Source organism: Equus caballus, chromosome 18 (assembly GCF_041296265.1).
Source record: "Equus caballus isolate H_3958 breed thoroughbred chromosome 18, TB-T2T, whole genome shotgun sequence".
In the NCBI taxonomy this organism is placed as follows: Eukaryota; Metazoa; Chordata; class Mammalia; order Perissodactyla; family Equidae; genus Equus; species Equus caballus.
Genome location: NC_091701.1, coordinates 32000676 through 32027378, shown reverse-complemented (window position 1 = coordinate 32027378; position 26703 = coordinate 32000676). Strand labels below are relative to the sequence as shown.

Here is a 26703-nt window from a genome sequence, read left to right as displayed (position 1 = left end):
AAATACTTGACAATCTAGATACTATGGGCAAAATGAAATTACAGAGATGACTAATAGTCATTTTTGTCACAATATAAAAATGTGTCTTGGCCTAACTTTGCAGCAGGCTGAAAATACCAAGAGACTCAGAAAAAGCAAACACAGGCAAGTTTAATGGCCGTTCCTCTTGATTCTGTATAAAACTCTTTAGCTGTTACTAACAGTCAATAGTCCTAGAATGTAGGCCAGTCTCAAATACACTTGGATGTTAGGGGAGTGTTGACAGGTCCTAGGGTCACTGAGATTTTCATGTTGCCAGACTCAGGATCTCTAAGGTCAGTGTACTGACCCTTTGAGAATGAGCTGAACTGTTATGGGCAGATGCTGGCCTGAGAGCTCACAGAATGCAACTGAGATTAAGTTAATCTCAACTATTACTTTCAGATTACTTTTAGAATTATGGAGCAACAAAATATAAGACCTAAAACACTAGATTTATTTTTTTCAGATGGCCCAAATTTGAAATATACTTCTCAATTACACTTTGTTCTTAGTGACTTAAACAACAGAAATTTATTCTCATACAGTTCTGAAGGCCAGAAGTCCAAAATGAGTCTTACAAAGCTCACAAAGTGTTGGCAAAGCTGCTTTCTTCTGGCAATTAGAGTTTTATAAGGTATTTTTATTCTTATCCCTAGTGTCTTCACTTAATGGTGCTTATGGAAAACTTCACCTAGTGGCAATTTTTTTCTTCAGATAAATGTGATTCAAAGAGGCAAGGGGCTACACTGTTTACATTTATTGCACAATTCAAGAGCACTACTTCTCAGCTCAATGGGGTACATCCACATGGCACTTAAACACACAGTTTAAGAAGGGGTTAGATAAGTTATACCCTTAAAAACATATTTTTGGGGGGAGTAGTGCAGGGGGGATGATGGTTCTAAGATTTTAATTACCTCTAGAAATTCTCAATGACCCTTCAGAAAAAGATGTAGTTACTTCCTTCCTAAATTAAAAATACCATATTTGGCTCTATTGCTCTTCTCATAAAATATAAACTAGTCACTTAAAATTATGTAAATTAACTGAAAAGACACTTAGGTTTGATCTCCAAAACCAAAAGTGGCAATATCAAGGTTATCTTCTGTGACTTGACTAAAACTGAACACAACTAGCTAATCATGAAAGAAAAGAAGAGACATAACCATGATTAAAAGACAGGCTTACCTGTGCTTTTGGATGTGTCTGTTGCGAGGAATGCTGAGATTGCTGTTTCTGCTGAAGCTGAGCAAGTTGCTGCCTTTGCATTTGAACTAACTGCTGTTGATGTGTCTGAAATTGTTCTTCTGTGATACCCCCTGTTACTGGTAAAGGATATTAATTTCAGAAATAAGTATGTTTTGAAGTACTTTTAATAACACAAGTAGAATAAAATATAAAATTATTCCATAATTTAGATGAAAAGCAATCATAAATCACAGTATATATCATCAGCAAAGAAGCCAATAAAAATGACAAATCTTTCAGCAAAAGTGGCTTAAGCTAACATCCATGACTTTTTAATATCACATGCTAAGAAAAGTTCCTATAAGTAGTTTTTACTGTATAACATAGTTCTAATATGAGGATTCTACCATTTATTCAGACTTAGTACCTTTGAGATCACTCTTAATTCTCTACGCTATGGTAACTATATAATGAGAAACTTGGATTTATTAATGCAAATAATAACAATGACTAAGTCACAGCCTTAATAAGAAAACAGGAGCATCTTACTGCTGGTTTTCATCTGTGACATGAAAAATACTTTCTTCTCTGATTACAAATCAGAGTAGAGGACAAAGATGTTCAGCTAACATAACCATAGACCATAGTTTAAGCCAATAGATTTGATTCCTAAAATAAGTCCTATCTATAAAAATATGGGCCAGAAATCAGAGAAGTGTTCAGAAAATTAAAGATATAATGTTATCTTCAGGTGTAATCAATTATGTTGTGACCAATTATGTTACAGCAAAATTTTAAATAAAAACAAGACATCTAAAACTTTTGTTTAAAATATTAGCTAAGAAGTTCTAATAGGAAATATTTTTCTTACATATTAATAAACTTTCATTCATTGATATTTAAGTAGATTACTGATAAACCAACTTAGAGAACACAAAGCTGTTTTCATGGAAGTTAGTATGTTATTAAAGTCAAGAAATATTAAATCATGTCAGAATACATGTCCTGCTAGAATAATTTTAGTCTGTTTTGTTTATTGCTTGCTTTTCTTTCTCCCAATTAGTTCACTCAATCAACAAGTATTTATTATGATGCAGAGAGCTGCAGTAAGAGTTAAGAGTGAATACAGGGAAAAATAAATTAAGAAGAGGGGCCTGCTACGAAGTCCTACAGTGTAGTTGGGAAGAAAAGATACATATGTAGAAACACCAACTGATATGAGTCAACCTTTAAATGCAATTGAGCAATCTAATCACCATGATCTAAAGGAGTTTGGAAAGGAGACTTCACCCTCAGCCTAGGTTACTTAACTACCTCGCAAAGTTTTCCATCTAGTAGGATGACAAGTGAGAAATGAAGACAAATTTTTTGATGGTAAATTAGACATATATCAAGTTATGCACAGTACAGCCAGTCAATTTTCTATGACAAGGGAATTTGGCCCCAGAAGTGGAGGATGCTTTAGATATGCCTTCATTTCTTTTTCACAACATTATCATTAAAATTTGTATTAGACTATGAGGGGAAAACAGTCTTACATAGATAGCAATTTTATTTTTAAAAGATTAAAAAACTTGGGGCTATGATAGTGCTCACTCTAAAATTTTAATATTACCTGTATTTTGAAGTACACATTAGTTATCTTACTGAATTACCAACAAAATCAAATGTCTTTGTTTGCACATGTTAAATTCACTGCAAGTATTCTATTTTTAAATGAAAAAAAATAATTTTAACTCTAAATTTACAATCTTCAAAATCAAATGAAAATGTGAAGTATTCACGAATTTCCAGCTGTTTGAAAACCTTGGAAAAGAGATGAAAAATAGTTTATTAGATACAAAGGCAGGAAAGGAAAATCTTCAAGTAAACCCAAATAAATCTCTTTAGGTCCTGAGTGTATAAGGAGTGTACTAATGAAAAAGAAAGGAATTTGGAATCTGGAGTTGGCATGTTCCACCCTCCAATCCAGTGCTGTCCAGAGCTCAGGTTATGTTGTGGCGAAAATGTGAGAGTCACAGTCGTTAACTTTAAGTGAGGAACAAACCAAATAAAGAGAATATACTTTTAGTGGTTACTTCAAAATTGAGAGAGAAATTAGAATAATGAGAATCTTTTCATTTTCCAAAATCTAGTAGGTCAGACAATCAGAAAATCTTACTAATTCAGAAATAAAGTATGTATCTAAATTAGTAGAAAGAACAAACCGCATTTTTTCCATTAAAAATTTACTTATGGTTAGTAGTCCATGGCTAACAAAGCGTTGCTAACTAGAGCTGTTCTATTTGTTTTTATGATCAGATGATCATTTACGTATATATTTAAAAGTGATGCTGATCAAACTGCCTGTTTTGGAGGGATATCTTATTATATATTTGCATACATAAATATTGTCTACTTATTGCCCTGTCCTGTTGAGACCATTTTTTTACTCAGGAACCCCATCTTTTTCCCCGTAGAAAACTCATAAAATCCCAACCAAGACTCAATCTAAATTATTCTAATTAGGGGTCAGTGTTTCCCAACCTTTATAAACTTAGGCTGACTTTGATACCAAAAATCTCATCCCTGATCCCATTACTAGTTGAGAATCACTGATAGAAACTTATATAATTACTCATCTATGATATAAACACTGATATAAATTCTAGAATATGGAAATGCTTTAAAAACATTATATTCATTTTTTTCTCTTCCCCCTCACCTCAAGCTCAGTATGTTATATACATTCTTGATATCTAGCTCTCTCTTTACTATAAAGCATTTTGTGCTTGACACAAGCTGATGTTGCTCATTCAGAATTTTCTAGAGCATTGTTTAGTATTATTTCAATTCTTTAGACAAAAATAGCAATTAGTAATGGTGACATAAAATTGGAACACATACAAAACACCTTTTCTAACTGATCTTTCATTTTGTTAGGGTGAATGGTAAGTGAATGGTAAGAAATGACAATTTTAATGGCACAGAGACAGTATTGAATCGCCATTCACAGGGTTAACTTACTGGTAGGCAGGTAATTTGATTGAAAGCACCTTCTCCACTAATTATTTTTACTTTCATAAATTATTGAAATACGTCCATAAGAGATTTATTTCTTATATTGACTTTGAATCATCAAGAGGCAAGCATTAAAATACATGAGGACTTTGAGTCATCAAGAGGTAAGCAATAAAATATACAGTTATAGCATGAAGACATCTGTTTAGGAATTAGATACAAGATAGGGTCCCAGCGTTGGGTGGGTGGTAATGGGGTGGTAGTGGCACACACGGAAAGTGGAAATGAACAAAAGAGAAAACGTGTTTCTCTTGCTTAGGGCCAAGTCAAGTTCTTTCCACTAGTTGCTCTTACGTTGCTAGCTTAAAAGTGAAATTCATGCTGGTCATAAATCTACCCTACCCCACCCTCCAAGTCCTGTCAATTTAAAAATAACCACAAATCTGATTGTTCCATGAAGGCGGCAATATTTTATTCTTCCAGATAGATGGGAAGTACTCCTTCCCCTAAGTGAGAAGTTTGCCAATCTCCCCGGGTAACACATTCTAATAGACAGGAATATATATTATGGAATTTTCCCTTTAATACATCTAAATATGTTGTTCTGTATGTTAGCAACATACTTGCACTTCTAAATATTAAATATTTTGTGTACATAACCAACAGTCTGTTTTTCACTAAAGTCCCTAACCTTTCTGGCTATTTTTTATATATCTAGCTCATTACCTGTCTTGGATTTATCAGAATGCTTTATTCTTCAGATGAATCCATGTACCTTTTCTTAGAAGACTTATCACCATCCTTGGAATGGTGATTCTCTTTTCAAAGGTCCTAGACATTCCTCATTTCATCCTTCATCTTTCAGGAATGTGGTTCCTATACAGTGGTCTGTCTATGCTGACCCCTTATCACCTTTCCCTCCCATGTTCTGAGAGTGATCCATCAAAAACACACACTCGGTATCTCCACCAGACTTTACACTAGTATAACAATTCTAAAGCCTAGATCACTCTTTCTTAAACTTGGGCCCACAGAAGTATTCTTGAGCATACGTGAAATGGTTACAAGTATTTGTTAACTTTGTATTATTGTTAAAACAAAAATCTAATAGAAACACATTCTGGATCTTCTGGATGACCATCTCACAACAGAGTATGAACATATGATTTCTGCGCTTGAGTCTGCCTTTTAAAAATAGTCTTTTAACTTTTAATGTAGTGCTTCTCAAAGTGGGCTAACATGATGTATTCTTGGGAAGACATCAATTTTTTAAACCCTGGCCTAGACCAAGTTTTCATAGTTTAATGAAAAACATCTGATGTGGTAGTAGAGATGATCTAAAAGTCAAAACAAATATATTATCCAGCATTTCTTCATCTATTAGGTAGGTCTTTGTTACATATTTTAATACACACTTTATTGAAGAAATGCTAACTATATGCACATTTTTTATTTGTTTTAAAAAAACAGATCTAGGGCTTTATGGGGGGAGAAAGGGATCCTATTTTAAACCTTCCAGATCATAGTACAGAGTCAGGTAAAAGTTCATGTCAACCACTGGAGCTACTCTTGAGGACAAATCTTCCAATCCTTGAAAGTTGACATTACCTGTTCAGGTCTATACACATCCTAAAATGTAACTCTCATGGCTCAAGGCAAACTAACGAAGAAACTGTAAAACTATAAGTTTCTTGGGTGGAAATGGGAGGTGACAGGGTGAGGGGGATGGAGAAGGAGGAACAAATAAGATGTGAGGATAAAGAAAATAGACGAAAGGTCCATTTAAACATTTGATACCCAAGCTAAATAGTTACAATTAAAATTTCAGCATATCCTTTAGCAGTTAAACTAAAATCTTTAATTCCTGAAATCTGACTCCATTTCTCACCTTTGGAAGTGACCCTAATCCCCAAAATAAATCCTTGGGAAAACCTCAGTCAGTTGTTAAGGCATAGTTTTACCTATCCTAAAACTTTTACGCTTGCAAACATTTTATGATAATTTAATAAAGAATGGGAAGAGAAACTGGAGAAATTAAAAATCAGGAATTTCTCTTGGAAAACTGTCCAGAACGGTGATGATTTTATAAACTGGTAAAAATAAGATATTTGGAGCTGGTCAAAAAGGCTGTTGGTATCTATTCAGTATACTAAGACAAATGAGAAAAGAAAAACTAAGTCAATTTGCAAGCATGCATTAGTCAAAACCAAGATTAAATGTAAATTAATCTGGCCTTTCAAGTGTGAACAAGCAAAGCTACTTTCAGATGTGAAATATATTTTCTTCAGGTCTGGATTTAAGAACATCATCCTCAAAAGAACGGTTAAAATAATAGTACAGTTTCAAATAACTAAAACCTTTGTCATCTATTCATATAAAGAATGTAATATTTTCCATGTATTGTAAACTCCTTGAAGGTAAGGATTATTGTCTTGGAAAACTCTGCAACTTTCAAACACTTAATATAGTACTTTACATATAATAGATCCTAAATAATTATGAGATTAATTTTCCTTGGTTATTCACTTGCCATGTTCAGCCCACTCTATCTTCTTCCTCTCGCTGTCCTGCTTCTATACTTTGAGTAGAATTTTTCAATTAAGAAGATGTACTTTTTTTTTTTTTTTGGTGAGGAAGATTGGCCCTGAACTAACATTTGTTGCCAATCTTCCTCTTTTTTTGCTTGAGGAAGCCTGGCCCTGAGCTAATAGCTGTGCCAGTCTTCCTCCATTTTGTATGTGGGATGCCGCCACAGCACAGCTTGATGAGTGCTGTAGGTCTGTGCCCAGGATCCAAACCCACAAACACCGGGCTGCTGAAGTGGAGCACATGAACTTAACCACCCTGCCACTGGGCCAGCCCCAAGAAGATATGTCTTTATTTCACTTAATAGTTAATAAAGACAATGTCTCCCTGCATTAAAATGAAGTCTTAGTTTTATTTCTTCTAATACCTAGGACACACATTTCAGTTTAAGTCTTTTAAGTATGATATTGAAAATAATAATTAGAATATATTTAGGACACACGGATTTTGACTTCAAAAACATTAACTGGGTTATTAATAACACAAAAATACGAAAATTCTTTCCCACTAGCCCTCAAGTTCAAGTTTTTTTAAGAACTAAGGAACTTGTGATACAAATAAATATCGCTGTCAAGTGTATTAGATTCCTATTTCTAATTAAACTCTTTATTTGCTGGGCTTTCCCAGCTGTGAAACAAAAAATTCACTGCTTTAATTTGTTGAGCTCAGTGACACTTTCTGCCAGATGAAAACATGGACCTGCGTCAGTCTTGTTACTTTTCAAGACACAAATACTCATGATCAAGTCCACCAAGAATAAACAGGAGCAAAAGTGTTAAAGACCCACAGGTTAAAAGAAACCAAATATATGAGGATTCAATAGTTTTGTATATGCCCATCAAATATAAAAATGGAACTTTCCAAAAACTCCTACATCCTTCTGTTTAAGTAGAAGAAGGAATTTCTACCAATATTTACTAAATTGTAACTGAATCTACTTAAAATTATCTAAGCAGAACTGAGAAAACTATGTAGTGAATATTATTGGTACAAATATGGGTACTTAAAATTGTCAGTGTTCTGATTGTTTACAAAAATGCTGTTAAAAGGTTTGTTTCATTATGTTTTTACACACCCATGTGTAATATTTTGAAACAAAAGATATTTGTTAAAAACAAAAAACCTTGTGGCCACAAGGACTAGAGGGTCATAGACAGCAGAGAAGAAAAATTCCAAACAAAATCCTTTACTCTAGTAGCAAATAGTTAAATATACATTTGAAAGATGATTTAAAAACACTGATTCTAATATAGCTTAGTTGTTGCTTAAGCCTTGAAATGTTTCAAAGGAAGAAAGAAATGGCACTATTTGAGAGTGCTAAAAAATATAAGGCAGGAAAAATTATACAGACCAAAAAGACTGCTTTTTTGTGATGGTCGGGGAAAAAGCAAAAACAAAACAATCTTTTTGTCTATGATGTTACCATCACACATTCGTGATTTAAGTTCCCTGAGAAGTGCATGCATCCCTAAGATAATATTCCTTGTGTGTGTGAGGAAGAGTGTCGCTGAGATAACATCTGCACCAATCTTCCTCTATTTTATGTGGGATGCCGCCACAGTGTGGCTTGATGAGTGGTGCCAGATCCGTGCCTGGGATCTGAACCTGCAAACCCTGGGCCACCGAAGCAGAAGACACAACTTTAACTACTATGCCACCGGCCTGGCCTCCCTAAGATAATATTTTAAATGATTATTTTATGCTGATGTACGGTAGTGCTATAAAATTCTAGAGCTGATTTTTATGGAATTATTTAAGTTACATTCTGGATCAATATATGTAGAGTATTGATGATACAATAACATCTGCAACATATATACATTTTCTGGAAGGAGCCAAGTCAAATAGATCTGGAGTTTCTTGAGAATGTTCACTAGAAAGCTGTAAATATTGGCTATGTTCAAGTTGAGAAGGAACATATTAAAACCCTTTTTTTGGTATGGTGTTCATTGATAGAGAAGAAACTCAACGTATGATCAAATCCAATTATAAATGCCTATATATGATGTTTTTAAACTCTCTTTTTGGCAAAAATTATTTTGAGTAATTTTTGGTTCAGGAATTCCAATTCAGTTAAATAATTTGAATAATGTCTCAGAGTTGGCTGAAAAAAGGATCTGACCTAATATTCATCAACTTTCTACTTTTTTTTTTTTGAAGATTAGCCCTGAGCTAACGTTTGCTGCCAATCCTCCTCTTTTTGCTGAGGAAGACTGGCTCTGAGCTAACATCTGTGCCTATCTTCCTCTATTTTATATGTGGGACACCCGCCACAGTGTGGCTTGCCAAGGGGTGCCATGTTCACATCCGGGATCTGAACGGGCGAACCCCAGGCCACCGAAGCAGAATGTGGGAACTTAACCGCTGCACCACCCGGCTGGCCCCAATTTCCTACTATCTTTAGATTTCAAAGGATCCTGCCACCTCAAGTCATATTAAGTATTTATCCATTTCAGCTTCAAAAGCTCACTGAACTTCACAGACCCATGAACTTTATATAATGGGATGCCATTTTCCTTACTTAAGTTCGTTTAGGAGAAAATTAACCAAGTAATTTGGAGAAATGATACGCCAACTTCCAATCATTCAAACAAATCCAATTTTCCATTACAACCTTTAAACAGATAAATGTGTAAGTCAAGTTTGAAAATAAGCAGTTCAGTAACTAAAAAAGACTGAACACTACTGAGACCAAATTTCAAGCTAAAATGATTTAAAATCACTTCAAAGAAGTTTAGCATAATAACTTTGCGTAGTAAAAATGGACCATCCAGGCAAATAATTTAGAAATACACATGCTTTACAGAAAGAAAAGACGTATAAGTCACATCTAGTTTTGTCTCTGAATACCATGCATTATTTGCAACGTATACATTATAAAGGTATTTATAAATTAAACATACTTGTATACATGTAAAAAAAGATAGAGAAGACAATCCGCAGAAGGAAACAAATCAAAGTTACACTTTAGATTCTCTAGATATTACACATTATTTACAACGTACACGTCATAGAAATATTAAATTAATTTGAGCACAATATCTCTTAAAATGAAAAAAACTTTCCAATCTCAATTAGAGGTAAGTTATCAGACAAAAATTAAAACTATTCATAGGGAGCCTCTTAAAAAACCATTTTTCAGAAAGAAAGCTTTCAGTGGTACTCTCGAGGAGCAATGCTTACACTTAAGCAAAGTTAGTACACAAAAATAAAAATTTTCTTTAACAAAAGCAGACAATAACGTGCTCTAATGATCTGGCAGCTTATAACCAACCACCTTGCCCATAGGGAACTCCCTACACATTCTGCCAACATAGTCACCATACCAGGCATATGCATTCAAAATATAAGTCAGTGGTTTCAGAGATATCAGGACATTTTGGTTAAAATGCGAACCACAATAATAGGGTTTAGTTTCTTAGGTTGGAAAAAAAAATGTAGCATGTTAAGATAAAATTCCTTTCCTCAGTGGGACTAGGAAAAGAAACTTTCAAAATTTACCCTGAAGGTGTATTTAGTAGATAATGAAAATTAAGGAAAAAAGAATACAGGATATACTTTTAACAAAGTGACAGCTTACCTGATATGCCATTCTTGCTGGTGTTCAATAAAGCTACAGATGCTGCAGAAACTCTTTTATTGTTCACAGTCTGCCCTGGTTTTCTTGAGGTACATTCTTCATTATCACTGTCCTGTAAATTTAGTAGCCTTGGCTGGAAACACTGTAGTCGACATGATCTGATATTGCTTAATATTTCAGAAAGTGACAGTCTATTTTCACAAGGTTTACTGGAAGCATTGGTCCGAGAGAAATTAGAAGAAAAGTCTATAGTGTGGGAAGAGCTTGAAAAACCATTCAGCATTTCAGGGTCTATTTGTTTCAGGACTGGGTCATGTTCTGTGGATATTCGGTCCATTATGACCCTGAAAAGCAATATGAAACCAAGTATTATCTGGAAGAACTTAGTAACACTTTCTCTGTGTCTTCCATTCCAGTTTGTAAACGAAAACAAGGTCAAAACAAATAGTTTACCTTCCACCTCTGCCAATTCGCCTCCTTGCAAATCCTATACATCTTCTTGGGACTGTGAGTGTTGTAAGGCAATGCCTGTATCTCAACTTATCCAAATCCGCCAATTCTGAATTTTCAAATGAATGGTTAGCTTGGTCCAAACGAGGCTGCAAAGAAATAAAAATAATTAAAACTCATGGAGTAAATCTAGAATGAAGAAAAGTTAAATCCTGATAAAAATAAGTAATTACAGAATTAGCAGAATTAAAATTTAGATATAAAACTATAAAATTGATGTTTAAATGATATTTAACCAGTAAAATTTCATAAAATTGAAATCAAAAATTCACTCACAAAGTAACTCAAACTAAATTTAGTTTATGAATATAAACACATTTAGGGTGTATTATATACTAAAAGAAACAAATCTTTAATAATATGGCTTTTAACATTTATGTAGAAAAGTAGAGATAATGAAGTTAGTAACATGTAGACTTTCTATTGAGATAAACTACAAGGGAACTTTTTTACACTAAAAAGTGTGCTTCAAGAAGGCATGATCAAGTTCATGCTTCCTCTTTACTTTTAAGAACACACAGTCCAGTTCTTTGCCTCCCCATTTCCTTTACTGTTCTATTTTTCTGTGTCTTACCACTTCTGCCCCTTTTCATAATAATTTCCCCTTTCTCTCATCAGCATAACTTGTAAACAACTCTGTATCTCTCATACATTAAATACAAACACACACCCTGAAAAAGTTGTAAGTGTTCACATTTACCATAATGCAACAAGACAAGGGGTCTCTGAAAGCCATATATGAAAACCATCCTCATTCCTCTACAGTTCTATCTCATCTGACCATTTGGGAATGAGGGTCATTCCTTGATATAATGCTACCCCAAACCTGACTGAACTGCACAAAGCAGTTTCTAAGTGTGTCAAAAAGTTATGAATATAATTATTAGACAAAATATTGCCATGAGGGAAGCTCAAAAATGATTCCTTTATGTTTGATACTTATTTGTCTGCATATACAATATGAGCTTGCCTAATAGCAAATTTCAATAAACACTCAGTAGCTATGAAAGGTTCAATTAGAGATTCTGGGTTTACTTAACTCTAGCAATGATATAGTGAGTAATTTTCGTAACTGCTGAAGCTATAGTTAAAGCCCAAAGGGAAACTAGATTTCTAAAATATGAGGAATTATCAATTTCCATGTGAAGGATTCTGATATCCTTTGAAAGGTCTCAATACCTGTGAACATCTTTTACTGGTATCTGCATAAGGGATATTAAATAAAAAATGCTGACGGACTTTCCAGTTTTAGATCAAGATTGAGTCACCTTGACATCAGTTACCTGTTAATTCCAGTTCACAAAAACACCACACACAAAAAAAAAGTTCTTACAGCATAATACTGGCATCCTGCCCGCCTCCTGAAAGCACAGGGACCATCAGGATCGTTTTCTTCTTCAGGTTCTGATGCTGGAGACGGTACCTAGAAAAAAGACGTGTGAGGCATTCCATTTAGGAGTTACCCAAAATCAAGGGATCAGTCTTTGTAATGGTTTAAAATTAGAATCTGATCAAAACAGTAAATCAATCCTACATTACACACAGTGGCAGTGAATTCCCCAAAACATTTAAGGACTAGCAAAAATTTTCTATGGTGAAAAATCATTATTTTTAATAGATAAGTTTTTGCAGGTAAGTTCACATAGTATTGCTTAATTGCTTCTGAACATGTAAGTGCTATAGACTTCAAAAAAGAATTAGTACAGTTTTTATATATCCCACTTGCATTTTAGAAATAATGCAGATGGCCATAAATACTTTATAATGACAGTTATGTATCATCTATAGGTAGGTGTGTATTTATATAATAACTTTCCCTCTCTGTAATAAAGCCCCAAACTAGGAAGTAATACCCCCCGCAGCCATAAATATCATACATTTCACTCAAAGGGGAGTCCCTTATTTCCACAATCATTTTTTAAAAATCACTTTTTAAACTTAGCAGATCAGAAGCAGAAAATTAGAAGAGGCAAGAAGATTTGCTAAATGTAAGCAGACTGGCTGCAGGGAGAAGTGATAAGCCCAAAATCTGACAGCAAAAGAATAAACAAGGACTTTTAAAGAGCTGTCACATATTAAAAAGCATTCTGGGGTCAGCCCAGGGGCATAGTGGTGAAGTTTGTGTGCTCTGCACTTCAGCGACCTGGGGTTCACAGGTTTGGATCCTGGGTGCAGACCTATGCACCACTAATCAAGCCATGCTGTGGTGGCATATAAAATAGAGGAAGATGGGCACCGATGTTAGCTCAGGGCTAATCTTCCTCGGCAAAAAAGAAAGAAAAAGCATCCTGCCTGGGACCATGTGATATTAGGTCAAATATCCTGATATAATCTGAATGGATCCCTAGTGCAGCACTGATACATTATAGCATACTCTATAAATGTCATCAAAAACAGATTAAATGAAATACAAATAGACTCTGATATAGTAGGGAAATAATATAGTTTAGATAATTCTCTACCCATAATGGTTAAAATTAAAAAAAAAAAGTTTGGTACTTAAGTTTCAGTTGTCTCTCAATTTCACTTTGGTGTGCATCTCTCTTTCTGACAACACTGGCTTAACCATATTTACTTGCAAATTTTTGAACCTCACAAATCCCTCTCTTCCTAGTTTGAGAGGAAAAATGTTTTTTCTCCACATTATTTCCAAACTGTGCTAACTACCACCAAGCAGGGTCATCCAGGGGAGAAAAGCATTTGTTTGAGGTTCCAATGTACCTCCACCAACCCTATGGGGGAGACACAGAAACAGAAGGTGGGGCTGATTCTTCTCCCTGGGGAATTAAGTCCCAAACCTGAAATCTGAAAGGAAATCCCAAATGTGAATTTTATACTTTGGTTCCAATGCAAATCATCTACCTCTTCTGAAATACATACAGGAAGTGTCACAAAGTCTGAGAAATTCTTTGCATAAAGTAAACCACTCCTTCCTCCTGACCACCATTCCCCAGTAGTGCATTCCAGGATTTAGTCTGAGACACAGGAAGCAAGCTGATGTTAGGAGAATCAGAAGCATGATCAAGAGACAGGGTTTCTAGTTCTGCTCCGCTGCAAAACCAGTTGGATATGTCTGGTTAAAATGTTTATTCTCTTAAGGCTCCCTATTCCCTTGTTCCTTGTTTATTGGACAAAGTAGAAGCATATGATTATTTTATATTTTTAGCAATAAAATTCTGATTTTGTAAGAGCTACATTCTAAATAGCTGCCTGACTGAATGATGTCCAACTATAGGTAAATGTTTACTTACTCTTTATCAACGTGGGGATACCATTATAAAAATTAATGAGGGTTGTGAAAGACCTAGTACAAGGACTCTGAGGAACCTAAAAGTTTCACAATGCAATTTTCACATGGGGATGGGAGTTGGGGACTACATGAATAAACATAAGAATTTAGAACAAAAATAAAGACCCCTTAATGGATGAGAAATAATATATGACTAGTATGCTCAGTGTTCCCTACTATCAGGCAAAGTGGACTGATTCTAGCAATAAGAAAAGTTTCTACAGGACATAGCATTCCATGGCATCATTCTTTTGTTTTGTTTTCTTCTTTTTTTTGGAGGAAGATTAGCCCTGAGCTAACGTCCACCACCAATCCCCACTTTTGCTGAGAAAGACTGGCACCGAACTAACATCTGTGCCCACCCTCCTCCATTTTATATGTGACATCTGCCACAGCACGGCTTGATAAACAGTGTGTAGGTCCATGCCCAGATCTGAACTGGTGAACCCTGGGCCTCTGAAGCAGAGCGTGCAAACTTAAGCGCTACACCACCAGGCTGGCCCCCCATGGTGTCATTTTTAAACAGCTGGGAATGTATACCAAAACTTCATAAACTCTCATTAGTACCACCAATACAAGGATATTATACATAAATTTCTCTAACCATATCATACTCTTACTTAAAATTCCGTAATAACTTCCCAGTATGTATAATACTGGCTACTACTCTAGGCGTCATTCTGTTCACCCTCTCTTCCCCTTTGTGTTTTACGGTCCAGCAATGCCAAACTGCTAGCAGTTCCCTCTAATAGGCTGTTTTCTCCGCCTAGAGCCCTTCCCTACACGTGCTATCTGGAAAACTATTATTTGCTAGGATACTACTTCTCTTATTCCTTCAAAATGTCATCTAACTAACATCCTATGGCTATTCAGAGCCTTGCCTGAGTCTAACCAGATGATACTCTGACAAACGTAACAAATGATTTCATCTAAGTCCTTTTCAAGAGCACACTAAATTAAACACATCTTTGTGCATTTGTTACAATGCATGTGAATGCTAAAATAGTATCTGGGGTATAAAAACTAAATCAATGACAAAAAAGTAAAAATAATACAATCTAGCCACAGGGGATACATTTTACGGAAACTCCAGGTTTTAAATGGTTATAACAATAAAGTGTTTTATAAACGGTCTTGCTTCCAAACATATCTGTGATATTAGTTTAAAAAAATTTTTTTTAAGTAAATCAAATATGATAAAGCTTGTTTGTTACAGTATTCACTTTAGATTAACTATACTATATAGAAAAGAAAAAACAGGCTATTGCTAGATCAGATGCTAAGCAATATTTTTAAAATTTGATCCTTTAATATACTAAAACAGGTCTTATTTTAAAAATAGCACTTATGAAAGTAAGATCAGGATTATAAAACTGTAAACACTTTGCTATAAAACTGTTTAATATAAATCAAAGGATTATCTTCACAAGTTAAAGCTGGAATCAATTCTAAATCTTCTTTAGAAACAAATAGTTATTTCCAAATAAATTAGTAAAATTTACACTATAAAATACAATGCTGGTGGAATATGGTAAAAATGGAATTACTGCTGGTGAATATTTACAATTATGTATTAAATGTCTTAAAATATTGCTAATCTTTAGTTCAGTAATTCCATTTCTAATAAACTATTTTAAATACAGAGGGAAAAGATAGAGATGCTCATTTTTATAAAGGGAAATCTGAAATCCACCTAAATGCTCCACAATAGAATAAATTCTATCGAACTGATGGACAGGAAATAAAAGAAAGTAAATACCATTTTAATGGCTACTAAATAATATGGAAAATGTTTATGCTATAACATTAGGTGAAGAAAACAAGAATCAAAACTTTAAGATGTCAATTACGTTTTAAAATATAGCAATGTAAAAGACTGGAAGGAAATGTTTTGAAAATAGTTTTAAAACAAGCACCTGTGGAAATTCATCTTCATCTGAGCTGTGAAAGTCATATTGCTTAATGTCACTCTTATTGATCACAGGCAACGTCTCAGGAGTGGGTTGCTGAGATGTTATCAGAGCCTCTGCTTTAGGCTTCTTTGGGTACTTCTTCTTTTGACGAACCACATCAGAAGCGTCTTCTTTCAAAGACAAATGATGCGGATGCTGTTTTACATGACGATTTTTCCCCCAAAAGGAAAAAATGAAAATAATTTTAGATTATGAAAAACTATACTGCTTTTTGAAAAACATACATTTTTACCCAGGAGGTGATTTATTTACTGTTTTTAATACGCAAAAGTTATTACGTGATCATAAATTGAAAAATGTTTTACTTTCTGCAAGTTATGAAAAATAATTATGGTACTTAAATTTGCTTTATATATTGTTATTAATACTTAAACTAAGATGTTAGTGATTTTAAAATACTACTCTATTACTATGCAATCCAGCATTTAAAAAATATTTAAATTCAACCTGAATTTTACTTAAAGCCACTGTATTAATTAATGATGAAAATTTAAAATCATCTTTATTTTTAAAATAACAAACTATATTATAAATCCATTTCTAACCTTATTTCCAACTTTTAAAAATGTCTATATGTAGTAGTGTTTTTGAGAAAAAAAGATAACTAGAAAAAACCTTTAATTTTTAGACTGTATAATTACTGCCTCAATTGAACAATACTCAAACTGTTCTTAAGTACCCCAGAGTTCAGTGGTCGTACTTGAGGGGCCACCTGGCAAAAAGACTAACTGACAAGGGTAGGTTTCCAGCCCCCTGCCTCCCCTCAACAGAGTAGCTTTGTGTGTATCTGTTTTAACATACTGGTACTTCTTTTTAATAAATAGAGATCTACCACTTTAAAAAGTTTAAAAATGACTTTCTAAGCACCAAAGTACAAGTAATATGAAAGTGTAAAAATATTTAGGAAGTTATACATTTCCCCATGTAGCCCAGATTTTTGTTAAAACTACTTTAGGGTCAAAAATGGTACACACGATGAAAATGTTGCTTAAATTTTAAGCCCAATTATTTAGTGAGATATAAACAGTTTCATACAATGGGTACAGCTACGACATTGAAAAGAAAACCTCAACTTCTTAAAAACTACCTATATTTTATGGTGGCATGTGTGACAAAGTAAACATAGTTAACTACGTGTAATGGGGTAGAGCAACAATGAATGCAACCATATCTCTAAGGCTGATTCTGTCAACAATTTTGGGTTGAGATTTTCAGGTTCTATGCCTACCAATCACATGCCTAGAAAAAGCACTGATTTATATAATGCGGATTTTAAAAAATACCTTATAAACAACATTTATTGCACTGATAATGTTTTTGACTATAGAGGCAAGTGTGATTTAAAGGGAATCAGGTAGGTGGGCTAGATGCCTGTGATAAATAAGAAAGAACTTTGAATCGACATGAGTTGAACAAAAGAGGAGTCTTCCCACTCCATATTCTTCCTTGACCTTTAAGAATAAACCCATGAAAAATGAGGATTATGTACATTTTTAAAAGATGAATTTTCCACAAACACCCTATGTGACTTTTTAAATCTTGCTACATAGTAAAGCTCCATCTAAATGCTTCAGTCATTACTGTGTCTTACTTAAATCTAAATTCCTGAAATTAAGAGTTTTAGTAATTTTTGTATATTTCAGTTGAATACTTTTATGTACCAAGTGAATACTGAATAAATATAATTCTTTAGCTTAAGAGACTAAAGTAATCACTGAGTCTGGCTCTTTATTAGGAAGAAATTATGATCTAGGTATTAGAAAACTTTTTCAAATCACTCAAGTTAGCAATTGGTAAATGCTGGTTCTGGCAATGGTGATGACAATAAGAATAACTTTCAATAGTCTCAATGAACAAAGGTTTAATTTTAGATTTTGATGCCTACCACTACAATGCAGAATTTGCTAAGGCTAGTAATAATAACTGAACTTTACCTCTATTCACTAGGGAAGCAGAAGCATAGTGGAAAGCATATGGTCTTTGGTGCTAGACCTGGATTCAAATCTTGAAGCTGCCACTTAACAGCTATAGGATCTAGAAGTCACATAGAGGTAAAAATCTATCTCAAAGCACTGTTATAAGGATTAATGAGTCTCTATGTATGTAAAAATTTCTAGAAAAGTGCTTGGCAAATAGTAAGAACTTCATACATCTTAATTACTTTCTTCTTTAACCAAACTATTATAAGACAACAGCAGAAACCAATAATTTTCTGATCAATATTACCATACATGCTTCTCCCCAGAGGATATTCACCTTAGTTTTACATTCTTGGACTTTGTGATGATTTCCATTATGAAGAGTCACTGGAGTGGCATATAACTCTTTTTCTGATCTATTGATTTTCACTTCATTAAGGATTTCACCACCATAGTCTCCCAAGTGATATCTTGAAGAGGTAACAACATATAAGAAAATGTTACATAGTTTAAAAATAAAGAAGAGAAAGAAAAGTCAACGGTACCCCAATTAATTGGAACACCAGTAATCAAATGGAGCAACAATTAATCAGATTATTCTTAAAAGAGAAAATTTACAGGAACAAAGAAGCTCATGTTTGGCATTTAGCGAAAAACAAAACAAACACAAAAAACAAACTCAAATCTCTAAGTTAAACAGAAGACAAATTTCTTATATATTTTATATTTTCCAACACTGGGAAATGATGTTTACAATATTTACTTCAGTAATCACACAAAATTCTGTTAGGTTTAGTATAGTCCATTTAATTATGCAGGAAAAGGACTATTACATTATAGAATGTAATTGTTTTGTAAAAATTTTCAAAATGCAATGAAACAATGTTTTCTAACTACTCAGAAAATAGAATCTATTAAACATTCATTTCCCTCAAATTTTATTCAATAGAAACCATAGAAAATTGGATAAAATGATCTCTAAATTCTTTTCTAAATAAAATTCAATGATTCTGAAAAAAAAAAAAATCAGTGAATTAGAGGATCTAGACTACATACAAAAATATCCCCCAAATTTGCAATCCAAATGGGTAACAATCTGACTAAAAAGACCCTAGTAACCACAATTCTTCAAAAAATGTAGGTTCTGTTAGAGAATCAATTTCAATTGTTTTAAAGTCTAGGGTGGATATATATATATATATCTCATCTGGTTATATTTTGTCCATCATTTGGCTAAAGCTGCTACCAGTATGCCATAGCAGTAATGTTACCTTTTTTCCACAACTTCTAAGGTTAAGTGCAATAATTCACGTTTTGTTTTCTCTCTTCTCTTAATCATTTCCAAAATTGTTATGGCTCTACTAAACTCTCGTCTCAGTTTCAACATCTTTTCATAGGAGGCTTCATCATTCTTACGATTCTATTGAAAATAATTTTAGAAGAATAAACAATTAATGCAATTATCCATATTTTAAGCTTCATTCAATAAAATCTTATCAGACCCAAATTCATTCTATAAAAGCAAAATGCTAAAAAATGTTAAATCACCTAACAGCAACTACATAAGACAACCTACTTATTTAACTCTTAAATTAAAAGTACAAGCAAATAGGGGGCTGGCCCCATGGCTGAGTGGTTAAGTTTGCGTGCTCTGCTTCAGTGGCCCAGGGTTTCGCAGGTTCGGAGCCTGGGCATGGACATGGTACTGCTCTTCAGGCCATGCTCAGGTGGCATCCCACATAGCACAATCAGAAGGACCTACAACTAGAATATACAACTATCTACTGGGGTCTTTGGGGAGACGAAGAAGAAGGAAAAAACCCCAAAAAGAAGATTAGCAACAGATGTTAGCTCAGAAGCCAGCCTTTGAAAAAAAAAAGTACAAGCAAATATCTCTCAATAAATATTCAGAAAAAACCATAGCCAGCTGTTAAAAAGATTGAATGACATAGAAGGGATAATTCCAATGTAAACAAATTTTTTAAAGTCTGCCTGAAATAACACCTAGTGTATCAGAAAATGTAGTCCATTCATATTGTAGCAAGGTATTTTCCAATGACAGAGAAACAGATCTGTCAAATCAAGGTTGCCTAAAAATAGCCAAAATGAGTCTCTATGCATCCATTCAGCTCTGTAACTGGGAGCTGGAACACTGTCAATATACGACAATGTAAACATTCACAATGACAAGCAAACCTTCACTTCAGAAACTCAGATACAAAACTGAAAGTAGGAATACGAAAGATCTCAAGGAACGGGATTATGATGATTCAGTCCAATAAGACCTCATTGCAGAGCATAAAAGAGATTTAGTGAAAATTCTGAATTTCAGAGATTTGTTAAGAAGCTTTTACTTTGAAGTATAAGAAGTAACTTGAACTCACTCACAGAGTGAAAGTCCTTTTAATAACTAGAGAAGGCTGGGTTGTAATCAGCAGCATCTATCTGCATATAAAAGTTACTGTTAATATAAAATATTTTGTTCAATCAGTCACAGAATGCTTACTTTATATTAGGCATGGAACTATTTATTTAAAAATAGACCACTACCACCCCTCATTAAGCAATCTTTCCATCCTTGAGTTAATAATGAAATATGACATGAGAAAGAACCTGAAGACAGCCAGGTTTCATATTAAATGATTATAAAACAGAAAATAAAACTTTAGAAAAAAATTAAAGTTTTGCTCTTTTTTTTGTATATTGTTTCCTGTATTTGAAAATTAATCATCACCTAAAAAACATGACCTAAACTAAGTCTCAATAAGCTACTGCATACTGAATATTTAAAAATGCTATGTTAATAGGTCATCCTTTTATCTTACCAAAAGGAAATTAATCTTTTTTTCCCCTTCAGTAAGTACTATGTGACAAAAGACAAAAATCTAAAACATGGTTTTAAGCAAATTTCTTTTTTGGTAAACAGGCAGCAATAAAACCTCCCAACTGAAAAAAATTAACATTATCAACAGCAAATACTAAAGTGCTCATTCTGTGCAGGGTATTGTACATGTCCCCTATCCTCAAAAGGTTTGAAGTCTAATAAGAACGAGAAACATACAGATTCAAAATATAAGGCTACATGCCAGCTGAACAACACTCAAAAGTTATTCAAAAGTTCACCAGAACCTTTTAAGATTGCCCCCCTCTTCACTAAGTGTTCCTCTTGGACTATGCGCATCTGTCCTGTCTTACTCGTTCATTTCCTGCTTGCTTTAGGCCCAAATTAACTACCCTTCCTAATTTTTCCTTTCCTCAGCCCTGTCATTTCTACTCTTGAAATAATTTCAGATTTACAAAAAAGTTACAAAAATAGTATAAAGAATTCCCCCATACGTCTTCATCCCAATTCCACAAAGGTTAATATTTTACATTTACATGCACATGTATGTATACACACATTGTTATGGACTGAATGTCTGTGTGCCCTGAAAATTCATATGCTGAAATCCTAACTCCCTAAGGTGATGGTATTTGGAGGTGGGGCCTTTGGAAGGTGATTAGGTCATGAGGGTGGAGTCTTTGCGAATGGATTAGTGTCCTTATAAAAAAGACCCCACAGAACTCTCTTGTCCACTTCACCATGTAAGGACACAGCAAGATGACCAGCTATGAACCAGGAAGTGGGCCTTCACCATATATCTAATCTGCTGGTACTTGGATTTTGGACTGCCAAGCCTCCAGAACCGTGAGAAATAAATGTTTGTTGTTTAGACTACCCAGTCTATGGTATTTTTGTTACAATAGCCCAAATGGACTACGACACATATACATGTACATATATAAAGACATACACACATATATAAATTACTAGGAGTAGTACTTTAAAAAATTTTCAACAAAAATTGAAGATATAATGCCCCTTTATTGCTAAACACTTTAATGTGTATGTTCTAAAAACAATGATAAACTCTTATATAAACACAGTACAATTATCGAAATCAGGAAATGAACATTGATAGAAAACTATTATCTAATTTACAGATTTTATTCATATTTCACCAATTGTCCCACTAATGTTCTTTATAGCAACAAATATAATTGCTATATATATTTATATAATTGCTGTTATAAAGAACATCAATGCAACAATTTTTATTATTAAAATGTGTTAATAACGAGCAAGTTTTCAGAGCAATTTTTTTCCAAGCAATTCAGCAGGAAAAAGAAATAAAAGGAATCCAAATAGGCAATGAAGAAGTGAAACTTTCGCTGTTTGCAGACGACATGAACTTATATATAGAAAACCCCAAAGAATCCATTGGAACACTATTAGAAATAACCAACAACTACAGCAAAGTTGCAGGGTATAAAATCAACATACATAAATCAGTAGCATTTCTATACTCTAACAAGGAACTAACAGAAAAGGATCTCAAGAACACAATCCCATTCACAATTGCAACAAAAAGAATAAAATACGTTGGGGTAAATTTAACCAAGGAAGTGAAAGACTTATACAATGAAAACTACAAGACTTTCCTGAAAGAAATTGATGATGATGTAAAGAGATAGAAAAACATTCCATGCACATGGATTGGAAGAATAAACATAGTTAAAATGTCCATACTACCTAAAGCAATCTACAGATTCAACACAATCCCAATCAGAATCCAAATAACATTCTTTACAGAAACAGAACAAAGAATCCTAAAATTCATATGGGGCAACAAAAGACCCTGAATTGCTAAAGCAATCCTGAGAAAAAAGAACAAAGCTGGAGGCATCACAATCCCTGACTTCAAAACATACTACAAAGCTACAGTAATCAACACAGCATGGTACTGGTACAAAAAACAGGTGCACAGATCAATGGAACAGAATTGAAAGCCCAGAAATAAATCTGTGGGCAGCAAATCTTCAACAAAGGAGCTGAGGGCCTATCATGGAGAAAAGAAAGTCTCTTCAACAAATGGTGCTGGGAAAACTGGACAGCCAGATGTAAAAGAACGAAAATTGACCATTCTTTCTCACCATTCACAAAAATAAACTCAAACTGGATCAAAGACCTAAAGATTAGACCTGAAACCATAAGCCTTCTAGAAGAGAATATAGGCAGTACACTCTTTGATATCAGTATCAAAAGGACCTTTTTGGACACCATGTCTTCTCACACAAGGGAAACAACAGAAAGACTAAACAAATGGGACTTCATCAAACTAAAGAGCTTCTTCAAGGCAAGGGAAAACATGATTGAAACAAGAAAACAACCCACTAACTGGGAAAAAATATTTACAAGTTATATATCTGACAAAGGGTTAATCTCCATAATATATAAAGAACTCACACAACTCAACAACAAAAAAATCAAACAGCCCAATCAAAAAATGGGCAGGGGACATGAATAGACATTTCTCCAAAGAAGATATACGGATGGTCAATAGACACATAAAAAGATGCTCATCATCACTAATCATCAGGGAAATGCAAATCAAAACTACACTAAGATATCACCTTACACCTGTTAGAATGGCAAAAATATCCAAAACAAAAAGTGGCAAATGTTGGAGAGGTTGTGGAGAAAAAGGAACCCTCATACACTGTTGGTGGGAATGCAAACTCGTGCAGCAACTATGGAAAACAGTATGGAGATATTAAAAACAGAAATACCATATGACCCAGCCATCCCACTACTGGGTATCTATTCAAAGAACTTGAAATCAGAATTCCAAAAGTCCCATGCACCCCTATGTTCATCGCAGCATTATTTACAATAGCCAAGACATGGAAGCAACCTAAGTGCCCATCAACAGATAACTGGATAAAGAAGATATGGTATATATATACAATGGAATACTACTCAGCCATAAAAAAGGATAAAATAGTCCCATTCACAACAACATGGCTGGACCTTGAAGGTATTATGTTAAGTGAAATAAGCCAGATAGAGAAAGACAAATTCTGTATGACTCCACTCATAGGTGGAAGTTAAGCATGCAAAGAGAACTGACTGATGGTTACCAGGGGAAAGGGGGGTGTGGGGGTGGGCACAAAGGGTGAAGTGGTGCACCTACAACAAGACTGACAACAATCTACAACTGAATTTTCACAAGGTTGTAAACTGTCATAATCTTAATAAAAAGTAAAAAAAAAGAAATTATTTTTCCTGGTCAAGGATCTGACTCAGGATTAAAATTGCATTTAATTGTCATGTCTCTTTAATCTTCTATAATTTGGAATAGTTCCCCTGTCTTTCTATGGTGATCATGACCTTGTCATTTTTAAAGAGTAGAGGCATTTATTTTTGTATAACGTTCCTCAATTTGAGTTTCTTTGATGTTTTTCCATGATTAAATTCAGGTTATGTATTTTTGGGAGGACTATCACAGAAGTGATATTACGTCCCTGTCTCATTATATCGGGGGTTAAATGATGGGCATTTAACTATTTGTCCCATTAGTGCTGATGCTAACTTTGATCACTTAAGACGGTATCTGCCAGGTTTCTCTAGTCAAATTACTATTTTTCCTTTTTTAAAAAAATTATCTTATTGAGGTCACATTGGTTTATAACATTGTGTAAATTTCAGGTGTACATTATTATATTTCAGCTTCTGTATAGACTGCATTGTGTTCACCACTAAAAGTCTAGTTTCCATCTGGCTGTGGGACTACTTAAGTATCTTGTTCCTCATCAAATTTCTCCCCATTAGTTTAATATCCATCGATCCTAACTTTTGCCTGGAACAATTACTACTATGGTGGTTGCAAAATGATGATTTTCAAACTGCATCATTCCACTGACATTTATAAGTTGGAAATCTACTGTAAAGAAAAGTGTTCCCTTCTCTTTTATCTATCTATCTATCAATCATCTCATCCATTTATCCATCCATCCATCCATTTATATAGGTATCGACTCACAGATTACTTTACTTCAGGGGTTATAAGCCACTACTCTCTTTATTTATTTTGACACTCAAACTTTCCTACATCTGATCAGTGGAGTCCCCCTTCAAGATAGCTCCTGAGGTTTTCTAACACGGGTCCAACATTCGTCAATCACATTCTTATTTTCTTGCAAAGCAGAATGTTCCAAGCTTATCTTTATACTTTTCCAGCCCCAGAACTGGAATCAACCATTTTTCTAAGGAGGCCTGGTTCCTTTTAACAGAAAATGGTATTTAAAATCATCTACATGCTAGCATGCCCACTGCTACTGAGTGTCATTGCTTCTAGACCCTGTCAGTGAAGAGAGCTAGAAAATATGTCTATAATATATGTGTGGACATACACATGCACAGCTCCATACCTAGAAATAGGCATACCTAGAATAGGTATTTCTAGCCGGACCTATATTAAAAACCATGAGTTCATACTGACATCTTTTCTATGCTTTTAAGACGGCTCTACTCTCTGTATTCACTTCCATTCACTCCCTTTACTCTTCCTCACAACTGGGTCTGCTGCAGGCCAACTCCCCTCTTCCTATTCCAGTTACACACTATAGTTCTAACCTACTGCCAAATCTCTAGGAAAGTGGTTCTCAAACTGCTGCACTTTAGAATTAACTATAAATCTTTTTATAACCAAGGATAATTCACAGGTGATTGTTACATGCAGCCAGACTGACAACCACCACCTTGAGAGTTTCCTCTCCTGTCTATCTTGCTGCTTCTGGGACACACAGAGAGAAAAGAGAAGGCACAAATGCTAACAGTTGTACCTATGCGGTAAACATATTAAACATGTACACTGATTCAAGATTTCCCAATCAGTGCAGTCAGACATGCTGGTGCCTTAAGACGATCTCACTTAAGAACGTCCTCAAGTACTTAAGCACTCCCAAATTAAACATTAGTTTAGTGACTTAAAATTAAATTGTAGACTGCTAAGGAAATATTTCAGAAGTCCTTTACTTTACCCTTTGCATCAGCTATACAAGTGTTTTTAATTTTGTGGAAATAGAAAAGGAAGCAGAGAAGCTTTGCTAGCTGTATTCATTTTTGCATATCAAAACGCTTGCCCACCTCCTGAACACCTAGGGGGTATTCATTGTTGACTGCTTTCCCAACTTTCTCATTTTGAAACTCATAAACATTTCTAAGCAGCAACAGAGTGCATGAAAGGGAATAGTCTTTGGTCCTAGAACTGGAAACAGAGGAATAAAAAGACCACTGGAAAAGAAAATGTACCACTCCGCAGAGGAAGATGAAAATAACAGATAAGAGAAAGGGTAGGAATCAGAGTATCAGGAAAAGCCTGTACTAGTTAGTTATTACACGATGGTGAAGCACCTAACACAGGAACCTGTTACTAGCAATTCTCAATATGTCCTAGTTAGAAAATAGTGATTTAATCTATTTAAGAATAAAACGTATTTAAACATTTAGAATATTGTTTATATGTCAATAAATACTGCTAATTTTAAATACTTTATATCTATTCACTAAAAAAAGTCCAATAGTATTTATTGTTCCTTCAAAAGACGTTGTCAAAAATCTGTTTTGCAATATATCTGAATCAATTACATTTCTTTAAAAAAGCAATTGGTAGTTCAGATTTTTCAATGGTTCAGATAAACCTCTCTTCCTCATGTCCAATAGTGCATTTTAATAAATTTTTACTACACTTACAAACTTATCTTATTCTATTCTTTTCTATGCAAGATGCTAAATCTTCATAAAATATCTTAGAT

The 26703-nt window shown here is 34.2% G+C and overlaps 1 protein-coding gene across 2 annotated transcripts in view; it reads right to left on the bottom strand.

Moving 5' to 3' along the window:
- Positions 1 to 26703, bottom strand: part of EPC2 (enhancer of polycomb homolog 2) — a 130058-nt gene that overhangs the window by 4143 nt on the left and 99212 nt on the right. For both annotated transcript variants that reach the window (XM_001915715.6, XM_070240907.1), the window contains 7 exons: positions 19338 to 19486; positions 18404 to 18536; positions 16091 to 16282; positions 12219 to 12308; positions 10829 to 10974; positions 10376 to 10719; positions 1210 to 1346 (listed from right to left, as the gene is read on the bottom strand). In XM_001915715.6, coding sequence (XP_001915750.4) covers positions 1210 to 1346; positions 10376 to 10719; positions 10829 to 10974; positions 12219 to 12308; positions 16091 to 16282; positions 18404 to 18536; positions 19338 to 19486 — 1191 coding nt within the window. The remainder of the gene's footprint in view (positions 1 to 1209; positions 1347 to 10375; positions 10720 to 10828; positions 10975 to 12218; positions 12309 to 16090; positions 16283 to 18403; positions 18537 to 19337; positions 19487 to 26703) is intronic.